The 24,699-nt window shown below is 36.9% G+C and overlaps 1 protein-coding gene across 1 annotated transcript in view; it reads left to right on the top strand.

The window, feature by feature from the left end:
* The window catches only part of LOC102149353 (uncharacterized), a 315,161-nt gene that overhangs the window by 90,442 nt on the left and 200,020 nt on the right, over positions 1–24,699 (top strand). Inside the window, exons 11-13 of the mRNA XM_070245788.1 lie at positions 15,742–16,005; positions 19,629–19,839; positions 22,089–22,154. Coding sequence (XP_070101889.1) covers positions 15,742–16,005; positions 19,629–19,839; positions 22,089–22,154 — 541 coding nt within the window. The remainder of the gene's footprint in view (positions 1–15,741; positions 16,006–19,628; positions 19,840–22,088; positions 22,155–24,699) is intronic.

Genomic DNA, 24,699 nt, shown 5'->3' with positions numbered 1-24,699 from the left:
TCATCACAAGAGGTCCTATCTCGTTGGTCTTATTATTTTCCCACCAACAGGGCTGTGGTCCAGAGTGAATGTTACAGTGCAGCTCAATGCCTGACACATTGCAAACACTAAAATATTTTTTAACTAAGAACAAACCAGTTTTAAAAAGTAAAAGATAAACAAAACCCAAATATACTTCTTAAATGAAGTTTTTGTTAACTAAAGTATATCGTGACTATTTCTCTTTGTAACACTTCCATGATTATATTGTTTGAAAGGAAAAATGGGCAATGGTGGACCATATTTCTATTTTTAAATCTTAAGTCTTTCCTTTCTAAAACCAGTGTTTTTAGAACAAGGTAGAGTTTGATGCTTTCACCAATATTATGACATTGAACCTCAGAAGAAATAAGTGAGGTAGATGAATTTTGGAGAAATAATGCAACTTGTCCAAGATCATTGCTTATTAGGGCGATGTTGGGAAAAAAATCCTTACCATATAGCTTTGGATACTCAACTTTCGCTTTCTAATTCCAAAAAAGACTTTCCACTTTCCACTATCCCAGGGCCATCATCAATGTTCCCATGGTCATCATTAACTAAAATGATCTTTCTGCCATGTCACTTCATCACTTCCCTTTTACAACCATTGGTGACTCCCCATTGCTCTTAGGATAAATCATTTTCCTGACCATGGATTCAAAGATCCAAGTAATGTAGCTTCAGCTTCCTTCCACAGTCTTTACCCTCATCAGAGCCAACCTCCCACTACGTACCCAACCACCCTTTCAGCTTGAGTTATCCTCAAGTTTCATATATCCTCCAAGTTCTGGTGTGTCACCAGGCATTTGTCCCCCATATTAGCTCGTACTTATCCTTCAAATTCCAAACTCACCATTTTGCTGTTGTGTATATACATTAATTAGCTCCAACAAGATTTCAGGTGTTTGAGGGCAGAAGGGCATAGCATATTTCTTGGTGTGTCTTTTGGAGCATATAATGCTTGTAAATAGTAGGTATTCAATAGCTGCTTCTAAAATAAAAAAAGAAAAGAAAAACTATAGTTATAGGGGAACAGCAAGTTTAGTGTAAATTCAGTTTACCAAAAGTGAGTACCAGAAAATCTTAAGATAATCTTAAGAGCCAAATCTTGGTGCCAGTAGTCTCTAAAATAGAAATAGGTCTGATGGAGAAGAAACAAATCAATTCAGAGAAAGAGACATTATTCTAATATTACTTATAAATGGAAAACCCGTCACTGGTAATGAATAAGAAAATAAGTATCAATATTTTATGGTTTTACAACTTCATGTTTATTTGGTCTCTTCTCCCCTCTTTATTCTACAAAAACAACATTTTAGGTAAACATTTTCTAAAGAGAGAAGTAAGCTCATAAACTCACTTCCTTGGGGCGTGAGCAAACTCAGCAAAGCTCATTCAAATGGGAAAGCGGGTGAAAACCCTCTGTGTCCCTTTTGAGAATTTCCAGAGTACTTACACATGCCTGGGACCTCCTGGAATACACCTGTTCCGTGTTAACTGCAACCTTGATTATTTTAAAGACCAAGCAAAAATTTCTCCAGATGATTTTTGATATTTCCAAGTGAAAATACTTGTACTGGCCTTTCTGATTATAGAAGACAACAATGAGCTCTTTATTAAGAAAATCAGAGAATTAAAAAAATATATATATAAAAGGTCTAGTTCTCAACAAGCATGTATTCCTGTTCTGGGAACACATTAACTGCATTCACACTGACCTTCCTTTTATTGTTCATTGCCATCTAACCTAGGTTAGTTAAATTATTCATTCACTGTGCAAATGAGAAGTAAGTTTAATAAATAAGTAAGCACTTCAAACTTAGGAAAAAATACATGTAATAGAAGAGTCCAAAAAATATGAAAACTTGGCAAGTAGCATTCTTGAATTCACGTTAGCTTGCTTGAATTTTTGGAAGTCTTTCATGCTTGGTGTTTATTCAGATGGAAGTTGCTGGATTAGTCAAAGGTCACTGCAAGGTACATGGCTGAATAGATTAATTTCATTTGTATTACATGATATATTTTGTATATTTTGTTCATTCATTCAGTCACCAACAACCTGCTGTGGTAGATTGAAGATGGCTGTAAATTCTTTGCTACTCCTCCCACTGAAGAGTGAGGTCTGTTTCCTCTCCTTGAATCTGATGGAGGAGGACTCTGTGACTACTTGACCAATAGAATATGATGGAAGTGTTGCTGTGTCAGTTTCTGGGTTTAAGTTCAGGCTTTAAAAGACTAGCAGATTCCACTTCCCGTCTCACTGGAAACCTTGCTATTAGAGTGCTGAGTTGCCATGTAAAAAATTCAGCTCCTCTGCTGAAGAGACCAGAAGGTGAGGCTCTGTGACTACAGAAGAGAGAGAATCTGAGCTGAGTCTACCCTTCCATTTGTCCTTTCCAAAGTGCAGGGTATCTGAGTGAATCCTTCTTGGACCCTCCAGTTCAGTGCAGCCGCCAGCCTAACAGAACCAAGTAGCCCCAGCTGTTGCCAAGTGGAGTAGATGAGTCACTCTGTGGACTTACTTATCCACATAATTGGGAGATAGAGTAAAATGTTGTTTCAAGCCACTAAGTTTCAGACTAGTTTGTTATGCAGCTGTAGATAACTGAAGAACTTGTTTAGCCCATCTTATGACCAAGTCCTATATCAAAGGCTGGAGCAATAGTCAGGGCCTTCTCCTTAAATTGCTTGGGTGGCTTTTGTTAATTGAACTTTGTATGCTTAAAGGAAAGAAATTAGTTTATTTTTAGATTTATATTTGGATCACCCAAAAGCCTTTTGGGTCTTGTGTGAAATGGCTTGACCTTTAGTTATGCTATGTGTACATAAAAAGGTAGAAGTGAGAGATGGAAGTGTATAGATTGGGGGCTGTTATGGACCGAATTTTACGCCCCCATCACCAAATTCATATGCTGAAGTCCTAAGTCCTAGTACCTCAGATTGTGACTGTATTTAGAGATAGGGTCTTTAAAGAGGTAATTAAGTTAAAATGAGGTCATTTGAGTGGGCCCTAATCCAATATGACTGGTGACCCTATAAGAAGAGGAGATTAGGACACAGACACTACAGAGGGAAGACTATGTGAAAACAAAAGGAGACCAGCCAAGGAGGGCAGCCTCAGAAGAAACCAGCTCTGCTGCCACCCTGATCTTGGACTTCCAGACTCCAGAGGAAATAAATGTCTGCTGTTGAAGCCGCCCAATCTGTGGTGCTTTGTTATGGCGGCCATATCAGACTTATACAGGGGCTCCTGAAGAACTGGTCACAATGAGTTGTCCTTTTTTTCCAGGGGCAAAGAAGACGCAACAGTAGGTTCAACCTTCTAGCATTCAGTCTGTAAATTTGACATCATCAAATTAAGGTCTGACTCCCCTATTCTTGTAGGGTAGTCGCATTATGTGTAGATGGTTTTGGTTAATTGTAGGGTGCACATAGGCACCTCGGAAGCTCCAGAGAAAACCTTACTTACACTCTCTGTACTATGAGACTATTTTATAGATCTATAGAATTTTAAGAAGTATATCAACCAGTTAATATTTATACATCAGTGTGGCAAGGTATCATTATTATAGTAGTAGATGGGCACCATTTTTGTTTTACTGGAGGGAAATCCAATATGAATAAAATAGCAACTTTTCAAACATGACATTTAATCCATGCATGTAAATCAAACTGAGAATCTATTATTCATTATTAAAAGGGTGGCATATTTTTATTACACTGAGAATGAAACACAAATACTGTGAAAAATTTAGTGCCTTTTCTTGAAATTTTAGGACACTTATCATACAATCATCTAACTGGTACTGGCACTCATTTTAAAATATAGCCACGAAATTAATGAGTTTGAAGTTTTATGCCTGAAAAAAGGATGCTCAATTTCAGTGAAATAGGCAAATTTATTTTTTATTTAAAGCTTCCTAAATGCTTAAGATGGCAAAGTACTTTAGTAATGTTCTGAGTCCAATATGTATATGAAGAATATAGTTCATATTCTTGTCATTATTCGTCATGGCCACAGTGTTCTTCCCTGAAGTGCTTCCTGAAAAGTGCATATATCAGAAACTGATTAAATGACCTAAAGCATTAATTCTTAAAATATGATGAACCCAACATTTCGCAAGAGGTTATTTTCTGTGTGACATTTATTATCAAAGAATTGGAATGATTTTAATAACTCATAGGAAGGAGTGGTCCTAGCAAAGCTAGAGCTTGGTTGCTTTTATTGATTATTGATTATTACCATTAATAGTGAATAGTCCTGGAGCATATTATATCATATGGCCTTAGAAAGTTTTCCCTTATATCAGTTGGGGGATGGCCCTTTTTTGCCAGCTCTTCAAAGGGTCACTTCTGCTGGTCAAGAGGTCCCCCAGACTTGTGAGAGTCTTTATTACAAATGACTTTTCCCAAGTGGTGTGGGAAGTCACTGGGCATTCTGCTCTCAGCAGTGGTCTGGTTTTTCTACCTACTAAAATTCAACACTTTAGGAAACTTATTTAACCTCCTTGGCCTCAGTTCCTCATCTGTAAAATGGGAATCTAATGCCTAGTTCATATGGACTTTGCGAGCATGAAATAATGTGATGTATAGATTGCTTAGCATAACGATTTGCATGTAGGAAATAACTAATAGCTGTAATTATTTTTACCATTATAATAATAATCTTCCAGCTAGAATGGTCTCCCTGCTTTCCTCACTATGTTAGGTTTCTCCAGCCCTTCAGAACATCCCTTCAAGAAGTATTAGTTAATCCATCCTTGATTCTCCCCTTTAAGAAAACTCAGTTTCCACTAAATTTATCTGATGCTATTTTCCCTCTTCCCCTTCCTACTGGGTGACTTGAAGGGTTCAAGACCATCAGTGCAGAAAGTCACTTTACTACTGTGTCACATATTCTCTGGAAGAGAGGAAGAGTCAATTGTATTCAGTGCCTGCAGTGTGCTAATTTCATCACTATGGGCTTAACATACATTGTCAATGCAAACTTCACACAAACCAATCCATTGCTAAACCCACTTTTCAGATTCAAGAAACTGAGGTTTTAGAGATGAAGACTTGCCCAGGTGTTTAATGCTGAGATTCAGGGGGCCAGCCCTGTGGCTGAGTGGTTAAGTTTGAGCCCTCTGCTTTGGCAGCCCAAGGTTCGCAGGTTTGGATCCTGGGCATGGACCTATGCACTGCTCATCAAGCCATGCTGTGGCAGCATCTCACATAGAATAACTAGAATGACTTACAATTAGGGTAAACAACTATGTACCGGGGCTTTGTGAAGAAAAAAAAGAGGAAGATTGGCAACAGATGTTAGCTCAGGGTCAATCTTCTTCACCAAAAAGCATACCTAGAAATAAAACCCTGAGGTTCAAAATCAGATGTGAACCCCACAGTCCAAACACTGAAGTTCACAACCTATCCTAAAGGAAGCAGTCAGAACTGATGTATTGATCTTCCATATCTGCAAATTACTCTTCAATTCCTATAATTTTTCTTCGTATTTTTACCAGGTTTGTCTCTATTTCTAAAGCCAAATCCCTCTCTCTTTTCAGCCTCTCTCTCTTGTTCTTGGAAAGGACAACATCTGTGTCATCTGTATCTGTATCATCCTAAATTTGGGAATGAACCTGTTATAGTACATGGCATTGGCAGGTGGCCACTTAATCTTATGAATATTTGGCAGCACTAGAATGTTAGCCTCTTGAAAGTAGAAACTTGGGTCTATTTTATTCACTGCTGTGTCTCTAGCACCTAGAAATGTGATGTCTCAATAATAGTATAATGAAACATGAATAATAATTGAATAAATGAAGAATAATACATTTTTCAAACGAATGAGCAAATCTAAAAATTCCAAAGAGTCACATTGCAGTCTTCAAACAGACAACTGCTGATGACCTTTTAGTTGAAAATTTTTTCAGCTTTTTAAAATTTTTGGTGTTTTATGTAGATTCACATTATTTTATTGGAAATGATTTCAAAATGCCATAAATCCATCCTTGTCCTTTATGTCTATTCTCTACCTCTGTTCGCATATGATGTATTCAGAGTTAAGAATGCCCTAGTTACAAAAAACTACTGTTCTTGTTCATTTTGCATACAATTTAACAATCAAATCATTTTGAATTCTCTAAAGAGGAGGAACTTGCTTCTATATTTGAACTCACTCACATTCAGAGGGAATATTTCAACATCTATACAAAATGCTTTACAATTACTTGTAAGGCATTAATTCTCATATGAACACCAAGTGAAGTCAAGAAAGGCTGAGTAGGGTAAAGAATTTCTCTGAGGTCACATGGCCTGTTAATTGCAAAGAACAAGGCTAGCTATCTTTTCCTATCCATCTGCCTCCTACATACACCAAGCAGTGGTCAATGTCTTTGAACTTATGGGGCTCTCAAAGTTGTGGTGGCAGGAAAAGGATTTATGTTCAAATAAAATGATCACTAAACTCAAGGACCAATAAAGGTCAATCTAGTAAACTGCAAATCAGATCACGGCAAGTCTCTGCTTAAGATCTCCCCGTGGCTCTCCATTGCATTTAGAATTAAATGCAAATTTCTTACCTGGGCCTTCAAACCTTTTGTGATCTGGCCTTCACTCCGCTCTCTAATTTTAATTTATACTAGTTTTCTGCTTGTGTATTTCATTCCAGTCTCACTTTCTGTTCTCTGAACACGCCAAGCTCATTCTTGCTGCAGGGCCACTCAATTAGTTGTGGCTTTCTGCCTGGTAGAGTTCCTCCTCAAACTTTGATACAGCTGGTCCCAGGTTAAGTGTTCCTTCCTTAGACAAGATTCTCTCAGCAGAGCATCCTCACCTCTGGCTATTTTCTAGGACATCACTATTTTATTTCCGTTAGTTCAACATCAGTAGAGATAAATTAGAGCATTTATCACTGTTGATATTTTCTTATTTGTTTATTGCTTATCCCCTTCCCTATCAGATTATAGCTCGATGAGAATAGAAAGCTTGTTTGTCTTATTCAATTATTTTTATCCTCAGTGCCAAAAATGATGCAAAAGTACAAAACAGGCTTTTAATAAATGTGGGTGAATGAATGATTGAATGAATGAATGAATGAAGGGAAGTGGTAAAGGTGGATACGGCTTTTGACACAGTCAAATCAACACTTTGGTAGCTGAGAAAATGTGAGCAAATCGTTACTTTCTAAATCTTTTTTCAGTCACTTGCAAAATGGGCTAATGTCAACTATGTAACAGGATTGACATACAGATCAAGTGTGATAACGTGCATGTAAGAGTTTTGCAAAATATAAAATGCTTCATAGGTACTAATATGATTGCTAGATATCTTTGGTACAATGTGGGTTGCCCAAAGGGAAAATGTAGATTAACAATTATTGCCAAAAGTTTTCTCCTTTCCAAATGATGTATTTGCCTGTTCCTTGTAAAACCGTTTGTGGTTAATTTGTTGGTCTTTGATCTAATCATGCTGCAGATGTTCAGAAATGCCATCTTTTTGTGCATTGAGGCTCAGCCACTGGGGTTTGTGAAAGTAATGGGCTGTGCCCAATTTTCCCCAAAGTGCTCAACTCTCAGGGACAAAGAAAGGAAAGATCTATCTTTTGCCTAACAAGGAGAAACCGAAACGAAAATTCAACTTTTTGTTTTTACAGTAAAAAAAAAAAAAAGGGTGTGGGGGAAGAAATCCCAGAACTGAATTTTCTAAATTAAAATATTCAATTAGATTTTGCCATCTCCCTAGAGTGAAATATTCTTAGTTGAACATTTGAGTAGCATGTGAAGAGATGAGTTATGACATATTGAGGTTGAGGTCAGGTAATGGAATTGCGATATAATGAGATGACATGCCATATATTTCCTCTTGATTTTCCTCGTGTTTGATGGAAAATGGTGGAAAGGTCATATTTTTTAGCCAGTAGTTATTCAGGTATGAATCAGTTTGATTTTAGACAGAAATGTGGTTGCCCTAAGCGGTAAAAGTCAATTAGACATATGATCAAGGACACACAAACCTGTCTTATCTTTGTATCCATACTGGATGGTGATTCTCAAAGTATGGACTGAAGGACCACCTGAATACCATTACCTTGGCATGCTGGTTAAAATTCAAATTCCCAAGCCTCACCCCAGCCTAACTGATTGAAGGACGAGAACGAGGCCTGGAAACCTGCATTTTTAATAAGCACCCTTGGGTAATTCTTATACAAACCATGTTTTGGGGACCACTAGTCTAGGGCCTTAAGGACATCATTGTATGATTATTGATGTTTATCAAATGATTAAATTAGTTGTTAAGAAATCATAAAATTAGACTCAGGGACTGTAGGTTTGAGAGATCATAGAATTGTGCCCCATTTCAAGAAGACTTTTATTCAGAGTTACTAATTTGTAAGCTATGTGGTGAATCTAGCCCTTCAGAAAGGCTCATTCTTGAAGGCTCCTGGATAGTGGGGTTTGAGTGGAGTAAAATGTTTTTTCTTGGTAAACTCTCTGTCTGCTTTCTATGCCTGAACTCAGAGTGAGCAGAGACGAACAGGCTGCATACAGAGAAACATGTGCAGGAAGAGCCCTAGTCCCTTAGTTTGTAGGAATCATGAAGAGCAGTAAAGAGGGTAGAGAGGAATGACCTTGAGCCTTTTCACCACGAATCCAAGGTGGGCTGTCTGATGTGCGTCATACATTCAGGAAGCATAGCACGAATGGCTCTAGAGCAGATTACCAAAACTCGAATCCCAGCTCTACCCTCTACATGTATTTTCTGTGTGACCTTGGGCCGGGTCTCTTTGCCTCAGCTGTGTCATTTGCAAAATGGAGTTAATCACAGAGTCTACTTCATGGGATTATTGTGGTGATTGAGTTGATAAGGATAAAGTGATTTAAAAAGTGTCTTGCATTTAGTAAGCTTTCAATAAATGTTAACTGTTGATATTACACTAATTTTTAGGATTAAGGAACTAAAAAAAATTAATTTGCTAAAACAGGCAACTGGAACTACTACGTTTGCACATGAGAACACTCATTTTCCAACGGTGTAGGAAGATTTTCTCTCTTCTTCTATTCAGAAGCTATGATACTTAATAGCTGTTACCACCCTCTATCCTCGATCCCTAGGCCAAGATAAATTTCCAAGAATAATTATTTTCTTTTATCCCACAGCAGAAAGACTGGGGATTAGAGCTAATTTTCCTATTTATTTATCTTGGCTGAGGGAATGGAAAGGAAAATAGTGGTACTATAAGACTCACTGGAAAACCTAGATTACCCACTGCTGTGGCATCAGTTCCTACTCATCAGTCCAGTGTTGTCTGCCTCAAAAAAATTTTGCTATTTCTAATGCAAATTAGGTATATTTTTTTACTTCCTTGACTACCTTTATTCTCTACAGAATGTTAGACCTGGAAGACACCATTTAGTTCATTTCCCATTCTCCCTACCTACTACCTTCCTTCCATCACCACTGCCCTCCCCTTCACTCCTATCCTTCACTAGCGCCGCCAGCACTTTATAAGTGGTGAAACCAAGATCCAGAGATAATAATTTACATCCTTAAGTGGTAAACTGGAATTCGATCTCATGTTTGATGCCAAAGCCCATGCTTTTAACCACTAGGATATACAGCTTCCCTTTTAAATTGGAGAGGAAATTCAACAAGGCAGGATTGGATAATTAGGATTGAAGTAACCTATATATAAAGTCAGGAGGACCATTTAAGATGCATTTAGAATTGCAACTAAAGAAATGTCCAAGTGGCACCACCGTAGACTTCCCATGAACTATTTAAGCACTATTGGGTATTCTGCTTATCCACTGAAGTGAAGATTGTGTAGGTATTTGCACGGTTCCTCTGCTATTGATTTTATCATGACTCTGACAAAGAAGCTCTAGGTCCTTGACTTTATATCAGTGCCTTAGCCCTATGGCTCTGAAGCTATCCTGCATGATAATTAAGTTTACAGAACAATTAAGACTAGACTTGAGTAAATACAGAGCAGGACCAGTGAATCAGTCAATGTTAATTCAGTTATTCTATGGTAACAAAAAAACCCCAACATCTCAGTGCCTTAATAGTATAGAAGCTTATATTTCATCTAACCTTCATGTCCACTTCAGGACAGCTGGCGGCTCTGCTTTACTCATTTTCATTCTCAGTCAAAGACAGGTTGAAAAATTACCGTGTGGAGTGTTGCTTGTCACTGCGACAAAGGAGAAGAAAGCGAGCTCTACAGGGTCTACACCTAAGAATAACCGCTCTGGCCCAGAGTGACGCATGCTGTGTCCATTCACAGACCATTGGCCAGAGCTAGTCAAATGGCCCACCCCACCACAAAGTGGCTGAAAGAGCAATCCATATACTTAGAAGGCGAAGAGCTGGAGATATTTGATTAACAGTATTAATGACACCATTGCTACTAAGCAGGGAGTGGAGCTTTCTAACAGAACTGTTCACACTTGGATTTATATACCTTATGAATTGGCAAACATCACCATCAGTGTAGGGTTCAGGTAGAGAATGAGCAACAACAGTCTGGCATATTATAGAAAAGATTTCTAACTGAGCATGGGACTGAATATAATACAGTTTCTCAAGTTTTGTGTTATATGTATATACCACCAGTATTTTTATTAGATAATCTGCATTCCTCAATGAAATTTTTCAAATGCCCTTTTCTGAGATCGTTGTATACTTACAACTCTTTTGTTATTTACTTTAATTTTTAAGGGCTTTAAAATTCTTAGAATACCTTAGTAATTGTTACGAAAACTTGTAAGTCCCCTCATCTATGTCTGAGCTCCACCAGTATCTCTGCCTGTGCTTCCACTTGAAAACCTGTAGATTAGAAATGACCCCCTCAGAGCTATTGTCCAAACTGAAGACCCCCAGCTTCTTTGGTTATAATGTGCAAAACTTCGGAGAGGAAGAGGGATTTCCTGATGACAAGGCTGTCAAAAGAAAATAATAGACTGTGAGTGTGCATGTACGTGTGTGTGGTGGGCAGGCGTTTGTGAAAATTTTGACAACTATATTTAAGATGTATGTCTATGTATTACATGTTTTAATATATATTTAAGTGTATGTTTAATAGGAAATAAAACTAAAAAGTTAGATCATGGTGAGGCTACCGTAGGGTCTTCAATGCGATGCTAAGGAATTAAAAGTTATGTGGTAAATACAAGGTGATAATATGATATCAGTTAGGCAAGAAACAGCCTACCTAGGAGCAAAAAGTGGAGCTTATGCTAACTAAACCAAAGTTTCTGAAAACCTTTTGTTCAGTGACAGAGATAAAAGTAACTTTATACGACCAGAGTGCAGAGCAAAGAAGTTGGGCAAATAATTGAAAGCAGAATTTTCCATATGACATATTTTTTTTCCTTATTTATTTATTTATTCATTTATTTGTGAGGAGGATTGGCCCTGAGCTAACATCTGTGCCAATCTTCTTCTCTTCTATGTGGGAAGCCTCCAGAGCGTGGCCTGATGAGCAGGTCCAGGTCCTTACCCAGGATCTGAACCTGTGAACCCCCGGCTGCCAAAGTGGAGCACATGAAGCTAACCACTATGCAGCCAGGCCGGCCGCATGACATGTAATATTTCTATACTAAATTCAGGATTTCACAATAAGGAAATATGGATATTTGACTAAGTATGACCCTTTGACAGCCAGTAATGAACTTTTCTGTTAAATATCATAGACAGCCTTTTATTTGTAAGATTTTATCATTGATTTTTATCTGTTTGACTATGATATGCCTAGGTGTTGTTTTCTTTTTATTTTTTCTTCTTGGGATTTTCTGAGCTTCTTTGTTTTGTGGGTTGATGTCTTTCGTCAGTTTTGGAAAATTCTCAGTGATTCTCTCTTCAAATTTTTTTTTTTGCACCAATGTCCTTCTCTTCCTTTTTAGGACCCTAAGTACGTATGTGTTAGACTATTTGTTATTGTTCCACCGGTTTTACGTGCTCTGATCTGTTGCAGATTTTTTCTTTTCTCGTTCTTTTTTTGCCTTTGTGCCTCAGTTGGGATAGTCCTATTGACCTCTCTCAGAATTTATCTATCCTTTTTCTGCTATGTCCATTTCTACTAAGCCCATTCAATGAATTTTTCATTTCAAGTCTTTTATTTTTCTGTTCTAAAACTTTTCTTAAGTTCTCTCCTGAAATTTTCCTCCCTCTCACTGGTTATTTCCATTTTTTCCCTTGATTTCTTTATCCTAATTATAATGATTATTTAAAGTCTTTGTATGTAAATTCTAACATCTGGGTCATCTGTGGGCCAATTTCCACTGACTGTTTTCTTTTGTCTAAGCGTAACATTTTCCTACTTCATAGTTGTGTATCACATGCCAGACATTGTGTCTAAATGAATTGCCAAGACAGAAGTAGAAAATCACAAAAATAACTATTTCTATCAGGCAGCTAGAGTGAGGTGCTGATCTCTCTGATTAGAATTAAGCTCAATTTGGGTTAGCTTGTAGCTTTAATTAGGTTTAATTCACCGCTCGTTTCAAAAGTTTTGAAGTGTGAAAGATTCCACCCTAGGCTTGGAATTCAAGCAACGTGTACCTGAGATTCTGCTCTGCTCCCCAGCCCTGCCTCAAGATTTTTGTGGCACTGGAGATCTCTCTTACTCTCAGTCTGGACCCAATTGCTCTCATGCTGCTGAGCACTGGATAAAAGTCTTAAGGTTGAGAATTGGTAAATAGTAAGGACTCGCTCTGTGTCTGGGGTTCATATGTATTCAATATTCCACGTCAGTCCAAGATTGTTAAATGTTCAGCCGCTTTCTTCTTTTACCTACATAGTCTCCCACCCAACGACAAGTGTGCTATTCCCTGTGATTAAAGCTGCCTCTTGTTCTAGCTCACACATGAAGGGCATATCCGTCTCTGAGACTTAGTTTCCTCTAAATTTCTTTGTATCCTCAGCTCCTCAATGGGCTCAAAACTATGCAAAATTTTGTAATTTAACTAGTATTTTTCTCCTTTTGTTACGATAATAATTTTGGTGATTTATGACCATTTCCATCATAACCAGAAGCAGAACTTTGAAGTCCTTCGCTTTAACTTTTTTCTGATCCTAATAACAATAATCATTCAAAAATTTCAGAAAGTCCAGAAAATTGATGAATACTTGGTCAATATGCATTTTCATCATTTTGTAAGATTGCCCTAAACCTCTCTGAGTTGCTTCAATGTTCAGGTATTTTGTGTCCAAGTGGAAAGAACTTTGCTTTCTCTTCCAATCCTCCATACAATCTTCAGTTGTCAAGATTCTTGGATTCTGTTTGTTCTCCACTCTCCTTTCACATGCACCTTATGGTGTGGAAGATAAAATGCATCAACTTTATGTTATGCAGTAAAATTCAGCTCTGTAGTATCTCTTCCTTAAAAAGAATGCTTTTCATGGTACTCAGGAAACAAAGGTACTCCGAGGACATTGTGACCTCCAACTACCAGGACTCTTATGATGAGATGGCATTGTTAGTTGGGGGAAGACCGATACATTTATTTCCCTTATTATACAGTATTCAATTACAAAGCTACTAAAAAAATACTCATGGAATTGTCATGACATGGAAGAGCTGTGGAAATATTCAGGTTGGTGGAAAGGATCCTCTGAGAGGTACAATGAAATGCAGTGATTCTTTCTTGACAAAGAGGAAAAGAATGAGTCCCCAGCTACACATTACAGGACAAAAGACCTCTCCTGTGATATGTAGCAAGGGAAAGGCACTAAAAGAATAAATAAGATAAGACAACTGTTGTCAGATAAAGGAAGCTCCTTTATTTGATAACATATGGTTCTTATCCTCCTTTTCAATCAATATCAATGGCTAGGTTTTGTCTTGTTCGTATACTTATTTCTTTTAGGGGCTGTCACGGTAGTTGCATGTGACACCTCTATATTGTAAAACAGGTTGAAACGAAGTTCCTTTTTTGCATGAGGATCGGCTTCTTATGTACATTGTTACAGGTGGCGTGTTGCAGGGTGGTGTTACTAGGTTATGTTTAGTAGTCTTGAAGTGTTTCTCATGCACAAAACGATACTGGTGTTTTATGTGTTTATAGATGAGCTTTACCCTTAATATGTTCTTTTCCTCTTTATTAAAATTAAGTACCATCTAAATCATCGTAGAAATAGTTGGGCTAAAGTCTTAAAATTAACAATAGTAATATACATTTCATATTATTAGTAACATTTTTATATTTATTGTCCATGTTGAGAATTGTATCAGCTCTGTGATGAAGATGCTTATATCCTTGTTTTTTATTGGTGAGGAAACTTGAGTGCTTGAAAACTTAGATGCAAAAAGAGAAGTGACTTCCCCAAGACCACAAAAAAATTAACCATAGAATTGGGTTAGTACTGGTCAAATTCTTACTTCATTTGTTTTGAACCTGTTACTGAGTAAGATCAGGTTAGTATAAGAGCGGTATTATTTTCTAAATTGAGGGATGAAAATACATGAAATTACTGTGATAACATCAGTTCTACTTTAATTTTAAGTGATGGTCCAAAACAGGTTTCTGACTTCATTTTTCCTTCTCCTCATTTAGCTTTTGTTTCTTATCACAAAGGGTACTCACAGCCAACTAACCAAATGAAAAGTACGGCTTGATTAAGAATCTCTTTTGTCAATAATTTGTGCCTAATGCTTTTAGCTTTCCCATGGGTTGTTGTAGAAAATGGTAAATCTGGTTTAAATGAAACCTGATCCTGTTAATGGTTTAATGGCAGCTGCCACAGGGTTAGGGCATTTTTCCACAGATGCTTCTGTTCCATTTTAAACATAAACTAAGTCTTGGAATATTTACATAAATCATATAAATATGCCCACACACTTTTGGCTAAATATAGTGTGGTAAAATAGTCTTAGACAAGTCCCTATCTTTGCCCATTTATAATTATTCACATTGAATTTTAAAAAGAAACCCAAGACTATACCCTATTTAACAAAATAGATTATTCATGTCTTCCGCTTTGCTAAAAGATTTTTTTTGAAAGGTCGAAGAATAGGCTCCATCTCTACATCCGGGGCCCTGAAGGGTGGCTTGGTCGATCTGATAGTTTCGTTCTTCTTTATGCCTAACACTATCTGTTCAGCACTGACAAATTGCTTAGACTGTGACGTGCATTGTAGTGTCAACTGAAATAAACAGAGTAGTCACAAAATTAAACGGGACACTATTTTTCCTTGAGGAGGTGGACCTTGTAATAGCAATTCAAGCTATCATTATGCCTAGGATTAGTTTCTATGGAATGTGATAGTTTGTTCGACCATTTTTTAAAAAACATTTCTTCTGTGCAAAGCACTTGTGCTGGGTACATGAATGACACAGAGATGAACAGAAGCCAAGTGAAACTATGACCATGACAAGAGAGAGAAATAGTTCTGCAATAGAGGTCCCAGCTCAGCAGAAAGAACTGAAGGTACAGTTCACCGCATTGGGTAACACATTGCACGTTGGATTCCTAAAGCTCATGAAGTACAGAATCCTGAACTGGCCGTGTCAAACTTGTCACGTTTGGGTCATATTTTCATGGCAATATTGTTGCTCAATTGCCTTGGACTGGAAATATTATTTAAGAAAATACGTTTAATGGTGAGTTTTTAAGGGCAAACGACAGAGGTATAAACCAACTCTACTTAATTCTAAATTATCTACAGGCATCACTGAATATGGCATGTTTCTAAATACAAGCATCTCAATCTTCCCTTGTCTTAATATCTTCTAGGGACTCCCTCCTAAGACAGATGTGAAACCTGGCATGGCTTTCTTGTTTGAGCTCTTTCTCCTTCGTGGGAAATACGCGTATCTCGACCAAGTTGTGGGCTGGGCAGCCTTCCCTTTGTGTGATAACAACTTTGATGTATTGGAGGGGAAATTCAAGTGTCCTCTTCTCCGAGGACATTATGACCAGAAATTGGACACTTTCAGGAAAATTGAAGATTTGATTTGCCTGGACTTGGACCACTGGCTGTGCAATCTCTATTTTCAGGTTTGTAGTATGATTTTGTAAGTGGAAAAAGAATTTAAAGTTTTTCTAGACCAGCTTCTTTCTAGCCTTTAGCTTCTTTTCATGCTATTGAAAATTTCAATAAGTATAAACCTGTAAAAGTAATTACATCTTAATGCTGGTTTCTGATAATGCAGATTAAATTGATGTCTACAAATAAAGAATAAAATTCTAGAGTTAGTGGGAATCTTAGAGATAATTTAATCCAAGCTTCTATGTTGTGAAAGGGTTAGAACAGCCACCCCATCCCCTGACTCAGTTTACAATCTTGCTGCTGGAGCACGTGGATCTCATCAGCATGGGGATAGGGCTGTGGCATGTTTCCTTATCAAAAGTACTCGTTGAGCTTCTGTTGTGTGTTGGGAGTTGTTTGTTCCCTTTTGTATAAACGAGATGAGAAGTGGGCTCTGCCTTTTGGTTGCCTGTCCTTTTTTCGATGAGACAGACGTGTGTTCACAAAACGATCAGCAGTGACTCACGTTTCCACAGAATATGAGTGGCCATCACAAAGCTCCCTTTGCCATATATATCACTTCAAAGCATGCTGACTTGTTTACCTCAAAAATTGAAACAAAAAACCAAACAAACACTGGGGCACACACCATTTATTGGAATATATTTGGAATTCTGTTTTCTAACCAAGACTTTTAGCAGAAGTGCCATTGCATAAATTCATTTTAGGCAAACACCATGGAGGATCCAAAAAAGACAATGATAGCACACATTAAGTAGAAAGCATTCCAACACAATTTTACTCTGTATTTTTGTCCTATGTGTCCAAATTTGTTCTTCCTGATAATGATATTTTTCCAGAGTGCCTGCACCATAAAATGCTATGATTTTTTTCCCTTACCTATATGTTTGAATTTTTTTTTGGTTTATCTATCTGTCTATTTATCTATCTATCCATCTGATGGAACTATTAAACATGGACATTTCCAGGGAATACATGTAGTTTAGATCAGCAGCCACAAATCTTTCTTGTGTGATGATCTTTTTGTTTCATATTTGTTTTAAGTTGAATTAGCTGGCTGTTTTTTTTAGCTTTAGCTAATTCTTTTATAATGTCTTGCTGAAACATATTTTTGGGGCAATATAGGTATGCTATTAAGAAAATAATGCTTATGTGGATATATGCCTTTCTATTTATTCTGGAAATAGTGCCATCCTACGGTAGATCTGACTGTTCATTAGAAACATGTGTGAAATTTAAAAAATATTACTGCTTGGATTCTGTTCCCAGAGATTTTGACTCAATTGTTTTGGGGTGGGGCCTCAGAAGCTGAAATTTTTAAAACTTCTAAGAATTAGAAACACTGATATAAATAAGCTTGAAAAGAAAGACCATTATAAATAAATCCCAGGAAGTTATTGGAAAATCACCCAAATTTTGAAGAAAACTATAAAAAATAACGAAATATTTAGCAAATTGGTGACTTGAATGCTGTAGCAAGAGACCAAAATAAATGAAAATGAAAATATAGCTATAAAAGAAAATAAATTTTGGCATAGATTTATTAGCTAATGTGAAAAGTGTCTGTAATTTTTCACTAATTGTTACCTAAAATTCAGTATTCTATAAGTTATGGCATAGAAAATCAGCACTAATTTTGTTTCATAAAAGATAATTTACGTACTACAGGTATTGATCATAAAGAGATATATATCTCTTATGTTCGAGATAAAAATTAAGAAGTGATGTTTAAAATTTACAAGGTCAAGAGAAGTGGCTATTTGGTAAACAGCATTAGAATAATTTGATTTCACTAAAATCTACTGATTTTGAATACGTTACTAAAATTTGCCTCTTTTTTTCTCTGACTTCCTACTTAAAAAAGACCTTGAGGGGCTGGCCCCGTGGCCGAGTGGTTGAGTTTGCGCGCTCCGCTCCAGGCAGCCCAGTGTTTCGTTGGTTTGGATCCTGGGGGCGGACATGGCATTGCTTATCAGGCCACGCTGAGGCAGCGTCCCACATGCCACAATTAGAAGGACCCACAACAAAGAATATACAACTATGTACCGGGAGGCTTTGGGGAATAAAAGGGAAAAAAAAATCTAAAAAAAAAAAAAGACCCTTGAAAAATGTGATAATATGATTTACCTGCAAAGCTCACTGACCATTATCCATTACAGATGGACATAGTTGTCCACTAACATTCTTGTTTGATAACAGGAATTTTCTCCCTCTGTATATTTCATAGGGTGAGGGTGAGGCTTATTAATGAAAATAGTACCATTTTGCAAGATGTATAATTTTCTGATTATAAGGTGAAATAAGTAGGAATGTACACATTTCTCTTTCATAAGGATGAAAACAAAAAAAATTCTTGCCTTGGAATCCTATTTTTCTCTTATGTGAAATTCTCAAATATGTGGATTTTTCCAATATGAGTTTTCTCAAATGCAAAAATTTCTGAACAAATAAATGTAAATTTTGAATACTCCTTTTAGAGTTACTCAGAAAAAGAATAACTTGGAATGAGGAAGAGAAAAGATAAATGAAGGAACAGAAAAGAGGTTTTTGCAATGCAGCCTTAGAAGAGATTACAGGAAACAAGTCAAGTCAGATAAATTATGACCATTTCCCTCCTATGGCTGCTGGTGGAAGGAAATTGCCGAAGTCAGAGAGGGGCTGGCGTAGCTGTGACTTCCCGTGTTCTTCCACAGTCTTTCCAGGGATGGAACTCAGGCTGATAACTGAGCGCGAGGGAGGAGTCTGGAGAACCACTCAGATCCAGCCCCACATCACATGTGAAAGAACGGAAGAAGGAAAATTATGCCAGCAAGATAGCCTTTAACATTTCCCAGAAAACCTTTCCTATCAATTCCTCAATTTTCTGAAAATTTCAATTCCTGTGCTTTTTTTTCATCAAGTACTTTATTATTAAAATTTTAAACATAGAGAAAAGCTGAAAAAATTGCATAGTGAACATCTATATGTTCACCACTAGATTCTGCAATCTTGTCATTTACTTTTGATCTTAAGATACTATTTCTTGTAGATAGTAAATACTGAATGAATATTTGCTAATTTTTCCCAGTATGAATATTAAATTGTTTCTTGAAGAAGAGACTAAAGAAAATTATAAGGTAGGGGCCGGCCCAGTGGCACAGCAGTTAAATATGCGCGTTCCACTTTGGCGGCCCGGGGTTCCCTGGTTCAGATCCTGGGTGTGGACATGGCACTGCTTGGCAAGCCATGCTGTGGCAGGCATCCCACATATAAAGTGGAGGAAGATGGGGGCACAGATGTTAGCTCAGGGCCAGTCTTCCTCAGCAAAAAGAAGAGGATTGGCAGCAGATGTTAGCTCAGGGCTAATCTTCCTCAAAAAAAAAAGGAAAAGAAAATTGTAAGGTCAAACAAAGAAAAGAACTAAGAAACATAAAGAGCAATGGCAATATCTGAAATAATTATGTAAATTTATTAATACAAAAGAAAAATATATTCTTGAAATACAACCAAACCAAAGCAAGTAAAAGATTTGGTAAACTGAATTCATCATTGACTGTTGGGATTTTGCAAAGCGTATCATTGTTTTAGAGAAAAATTAACTGTGTGTGTAATATTTCCAGCAGTTTAGATAACAGATTTATCTCTTTAATAGGTAATTAAACTTCCTCTGTGTTTGGATGATCAAAAAATCCATGAAAGACATATTCAGCTTCCCGCTGAATTGCCAGTTCATTTAATGGCTAAAGCAGAGAAAACAGAATCAGGTGTGAATAATATAGGTGGCCTTTCAGAAAAAGAAACAGAGAAAAACTTTTGTGCATCAATGGATGATGAAGCTAAATCCTCATTACACTCTTCTCAGGGTTAGTGGACTTTTTTTTCAGCATTTTATTTCTAATATTTCAAGTTGTGTTATATTACATAAAAGTGGGAATGAAGTTTTAATTATTAATGTATTTCTTTCCATACTATGCCATTTAAAGAGAATGTAATCATTGATAAGAATGTTAATTTTCATATCACATACTTATTAATTACATAATTAATTATAACATTACTTCATTGAAACACAAGTTTTTCTCCATGGCCTTATTGTTCTAAAAATACTTTCGAGTGTTTTTTTAGGGCAATTTGGCTTTTTTTTGCTCTTAGTTCTAGATTTTAATCTTGCATGCTCACCAGAGCGGTAGACAAAAAATGACTATGACGGAGAAAATGTTCTCAGAAAAACGTTCTTAAATAATACAGTTTAGTTTATAAGCCTTTGTTTTCAGAGACTGATTTAAGCAAGCACTGAATAAGCAAATAACATTGTTTGAAATAGTCAATGTATAAAAATTTCAACTTACAGAAGAGATATATTAATTATTATTATTATTTTTGCAAAAGAATTATTTCCATTACCAAAAGATTCACGACAAGGTCCTTTACAGGACAGCTCCTCTCACAGTAGTAATAGCATTGTTAGCAGTAGGAGGGGGTGGATTGGCAGTAGCTGCAGTAATAGGAGCAGTCAGAGTATCACCAGCATAGTACTAACACTAGTAACATTACCAGTAATGATAAGTACATGCATTGCATGTTTTTAAGGTACCAGGCATTTCAGTAAGCACTTTCATTTTCATTTTTGAAATTATCAAATATTTTAAACACACTGTACAGAAAATAACATAATGTGTATCAGTACCCAGTACCCGGCTGTGTCCCTTCTTGCTATTTTGCCATATTGGTTTCACATCTTTTCTTTTTAAAAGTAGCATTTTACATATGATTAAAACTCTCTACGAACTGCTCCATGATTCTGTTCCCGGCTGTCTTAGATTTATTGTTGATCGTTTTCACATATATTTTAATACATTTCCTACATATGTATGTGATTGTAAACAATATAGAATATCTTTTTTATGTTTCCATAGTTTATAGAAATATGTCATACTTTACATCTACTTCTGCAACTTTATTTTCTCTCAACACTGTCTTTGAAATTTATACACACATACAAATACAAACATATATATATTTCTGGTTTATTGATTTTATTGTTGTATAGAGTTCCTTTGCATGATTGCAACAAAATTTGTTTATTCTTATTATTTATTTTCAGTTTTACTCTATTGCAAACAGGGCTACAATGATTATTCTTGAAAATGTCTTTCGTATGCACATGGGTGTGAATTTCGCTAGAGTATATCTACCCAGGAGAGGAATCACTGGATGAGAGCGCACACTTCCTAAATTTATAGCATAGTGACACATTGCCGTCCAAAGTGGTTGTATCAACTCACTTTCCTAATAGCTGTGTAGAAGAGCCTCTTTGGCTCACATCCTATCAATCCCTGTTATTGTCAGTTTTCCCAATTCAGTTGCAATGAAATGAGATCTTTTTGTCTTGATTAGAATTTCCCTGCAAAAAAGTAAGTTTGAGCATTTTTTTCGTAGACTTCTGTTGACTATCGGGATATTTTCTGCTGTGAATTCCTGTTCCTATTGTTAAAAAAAAAGGAGGGGGGTGCCCAGCCTGGTGGTGCAGTGGTGGAGTGTGCACATTCTGCTCTGGTGGCCTGGTGTTCGCTGGTTCAGTTCCCGGGTGTGGACATGGCACCGCTTGTCAAGCCATGCTGTGGTAGGCATCCCACATAGAAAGTAGAGGAAGATGGGCACAGATGTGAGCTCAGGGCAGTCTTCCTCAGCAAAAAGAAGAGGATTGGCAGCAGATGTTAGCTCAGGGCTAATCTTCCTCACAAAGAAAAAAGAGAGAGAAAGAGGCTCAAAATAGAGACTTTTGTCCCCACAACAGTAAACTAAGACTTAATTACAATTTCAGCCTCTCCCAGGCTGAAATGTCCTGATGAGCACTAGTGAGGTAATCTGTGTGATAAGACCTTTGCTGTTCCCCTCCCCCAAAGGAAGATGACCTGGTCTGAACAATCCTTTCTTTTCTTTTGCTAATAACTTCCTTGCCCCTCCCTTCTCCCTACTGAAACTTTCCATTTTGTACAGCTCCTTGGAGTATCTCTCTACTTGCTAGGTGAGATGCTGCTTGATTCATAAATTGCTTAATAAATCAAATTAGATCGTCAAATTTACTTCGTTGAACTTTGTTTTTTAACAGATTTGGTGGCAGCAGCAGGATTCAAAGCGAACTTCCGGCAGCATTTGAGGACATTGAGAAACACAGGTGAGGTGCCCAGAAAGTCCTTTTTGAGTTCACGGTGGTGTTTCTCACCATTTCCAAGGACCCTGGATAAGTTCCTCTCAGTTTGAGCTTTCTCTTTGCATTGGGCTCCTGAGCTAATTGGCCTTCCAGTCCAGGGCTTAGTGGGTCAGCTTGAGCTGGCAGATGATTCCATCTGGAACCAGAGTCCCTAGCCCTTGGTTCAGTCCGCAGTTCCCTGGTGTTTGTTTCATCCCTTTTCCCAGTTCTGGTTTGCAGTCCTCTTTTACTGGAGTCTTCTGGTTTCATCTGTGCTGGGTATTGCTGGAGGTGTACACAGGGCTTTCTATTGGCCAGTCCACGGTAACATCTAAACCTCAGCCCTTGGTTCTGTCCCCAGATTCCAAACTGCTGGTGGCAGCTGCAGTTCTCCATTCATTTTGAATCGGTCTCACTCCCTATTCTTTGAGGTCTGCTCCTACAATCCTTTCCCCAATCCCTAGTTCTTTGATTACTGCTGGTGTCCACAGTTCTGTTTCCTTAGTTACTGTTGGTTTCTGTTAATAATGCACATGAGATAAAGGCTATTGCTAAAAGGGAATCTTGAAAGCCAAAAAGCCACAAAAGTTGTTAGACGTAAGTCTAGTATTTAAGGGCTGTTAGAGTACTTGCCACTTCAAGACTCCTGTGATAGGCTCTTTTAGGTACTAGTTTTGCTCCAGGAAGCCCAAAGGCCTAGCTAAAAGAAATGGGTCCTTTATATGCAAAGAGTTGAGTGTGCCCCCTTTAGGCAGACTTGCTTATTTTATGTCTGAGAACTGTGATCTCAGAAGCTGTAGATATTTACAAATAGCCAAAATCTTGCTGAGCTTTTTTTTTTGTCTTGAGAGCTTGACTTGATTTCTGTCTGGTTGGGGAACTCCAAAACACAGCCAAATAAAAATGTGAGTTGCACTCCATTTGTGGCTAGGCGTGGCTGGACAAAAATGTGAGTTAAACTCCATTTGCAGCCAGGGACCAACCAAACTTCAACCAGCCCTCAGGGGGAATTGCAATGGCCATTATGGGGAACATTCCAAATAGATAGGATCACTTTAAAAATACATGTAAAAACAAGGCCTCTTCAGAAGTCTCCAAAAGAGTTTGAAATTCTGAAATAGCTTCATTGAAAGATCCATTGCAAAAGGCTAAAGAAAAATTAAAGAAATAAAAGCTACCTAAAACAAAAGCTACAACCCAGTTCTTTGGGGAATTGAAAACAACTGTCTTTGTCTTGCATGTCTACCAAATCAGACATGTGGCTCTAGGAGAAATTCAACAGCTCACCTCTCTTTATCATCCTCCAAAACTCCCCTAAACAATTCAAAATGCTTGTCGATATTGGGATGATAGAAACAGAATTATCCTTCTTAAGAATTTGAATTACCATAGACCTCTGATAATAGGCAAATATGCCCCCAAAACTTAGTCTTTGAGAAAAGCTTGAAACCTTCCTCTGTGCCTTTGTAATTTAGATTTTCTACCCCCATCTTCTCTAGGAACTAAGACCTATTCTTTGAAATGCAAACTTTAGGGAGAAATTTCTCATCGGAAGGGGAAAAAAAAGAGAGGCGTTTGGAAGTTGGGCAAATAAAAATTTTCCTCTGCACAGATATTAATAACTATAAGGTACCTGCTTGCATCTATCTGTGAGTGTCTATCTATGTATGCTGTAGATGTGTGATTTTTTTTTTACCTCTGGATGATATTGTCAAAATTAATTTGTAAAAGAGCTCTATTTAATTGGCTTAAAGAAAATTCAGCATGTATATAAATTAAACTCTCATAAACATAATAAAAACTAGCCCAAATAAATTTCAGGTTCATGTGATCTTGGAAAATATTAGGTGTTAAAATTAGTTTAAGTTCTCATGTTTATTTAAAACAGACAGCTTCAGAGTTATCAGCATTAAATATAATGCAGATAAACAACTTTTTCCTATCTGGGTTTACTAGTCAGATTCATGTTATCTCTGTTGCAAAACTTATCAGCAAAAAAAAAAAAATAACTTAAAATGATAGTTGATTTAGTCTAATGCCTCATGAAGTTTTCAAGGGTAACATAAACATAATTATTGAGAGCAAATGATTTAGATAGATATAAGTCAGATAAGAGTTTATAGATAAACATTTTAGCAACAATTATATTTTATGATATGTCTACTTAGTTTCCCAACTCTCTTTGGTAACTTGAAACATTAGAGTTTTCCTAAGTTAAATTAAATTATGGGAATTCATTGAATGTCTAGATCATTTCTAAATAAGATAAAATACTGAAACATTAATTGCTAAACAAGTCTAAATTTATCTACTTTTGAGCTCCTATTACAGAAGAACTAAAGATATTTGGGTCTGTTAGTAAACATGTTTTATGCCATGCTGAAAAGCATGTCTCTAAAAATAAGAAGTGTTTCTAAAATTTGCCAAGCCATGGAATGCTAACATAAAACACAGTCTACCATTGCTTACTTCTTAGTTTTCACAGGAAATTAAGCCTCCTAAGGGTTAAGAATTCTAATTAATGTATGTA

This window comes from Equus caballus, chromosome 20 (assembly GCF_041296265.1).
Source record: "Equus caballus isolate H_3958 breed thoroughbred chromosome 20, TB-T2T, whole genome shotgun sequence".
In the NCBI taxonomy this organism is placed as follows: Eukaryota; Metazoa; Chordata; class Mammalia; order Perissodactyla; family Equidae; genus Equus; species Equus caballus.
This window is presented reverse-complemented; position numbering and strand designations above follow the sequence as displayed.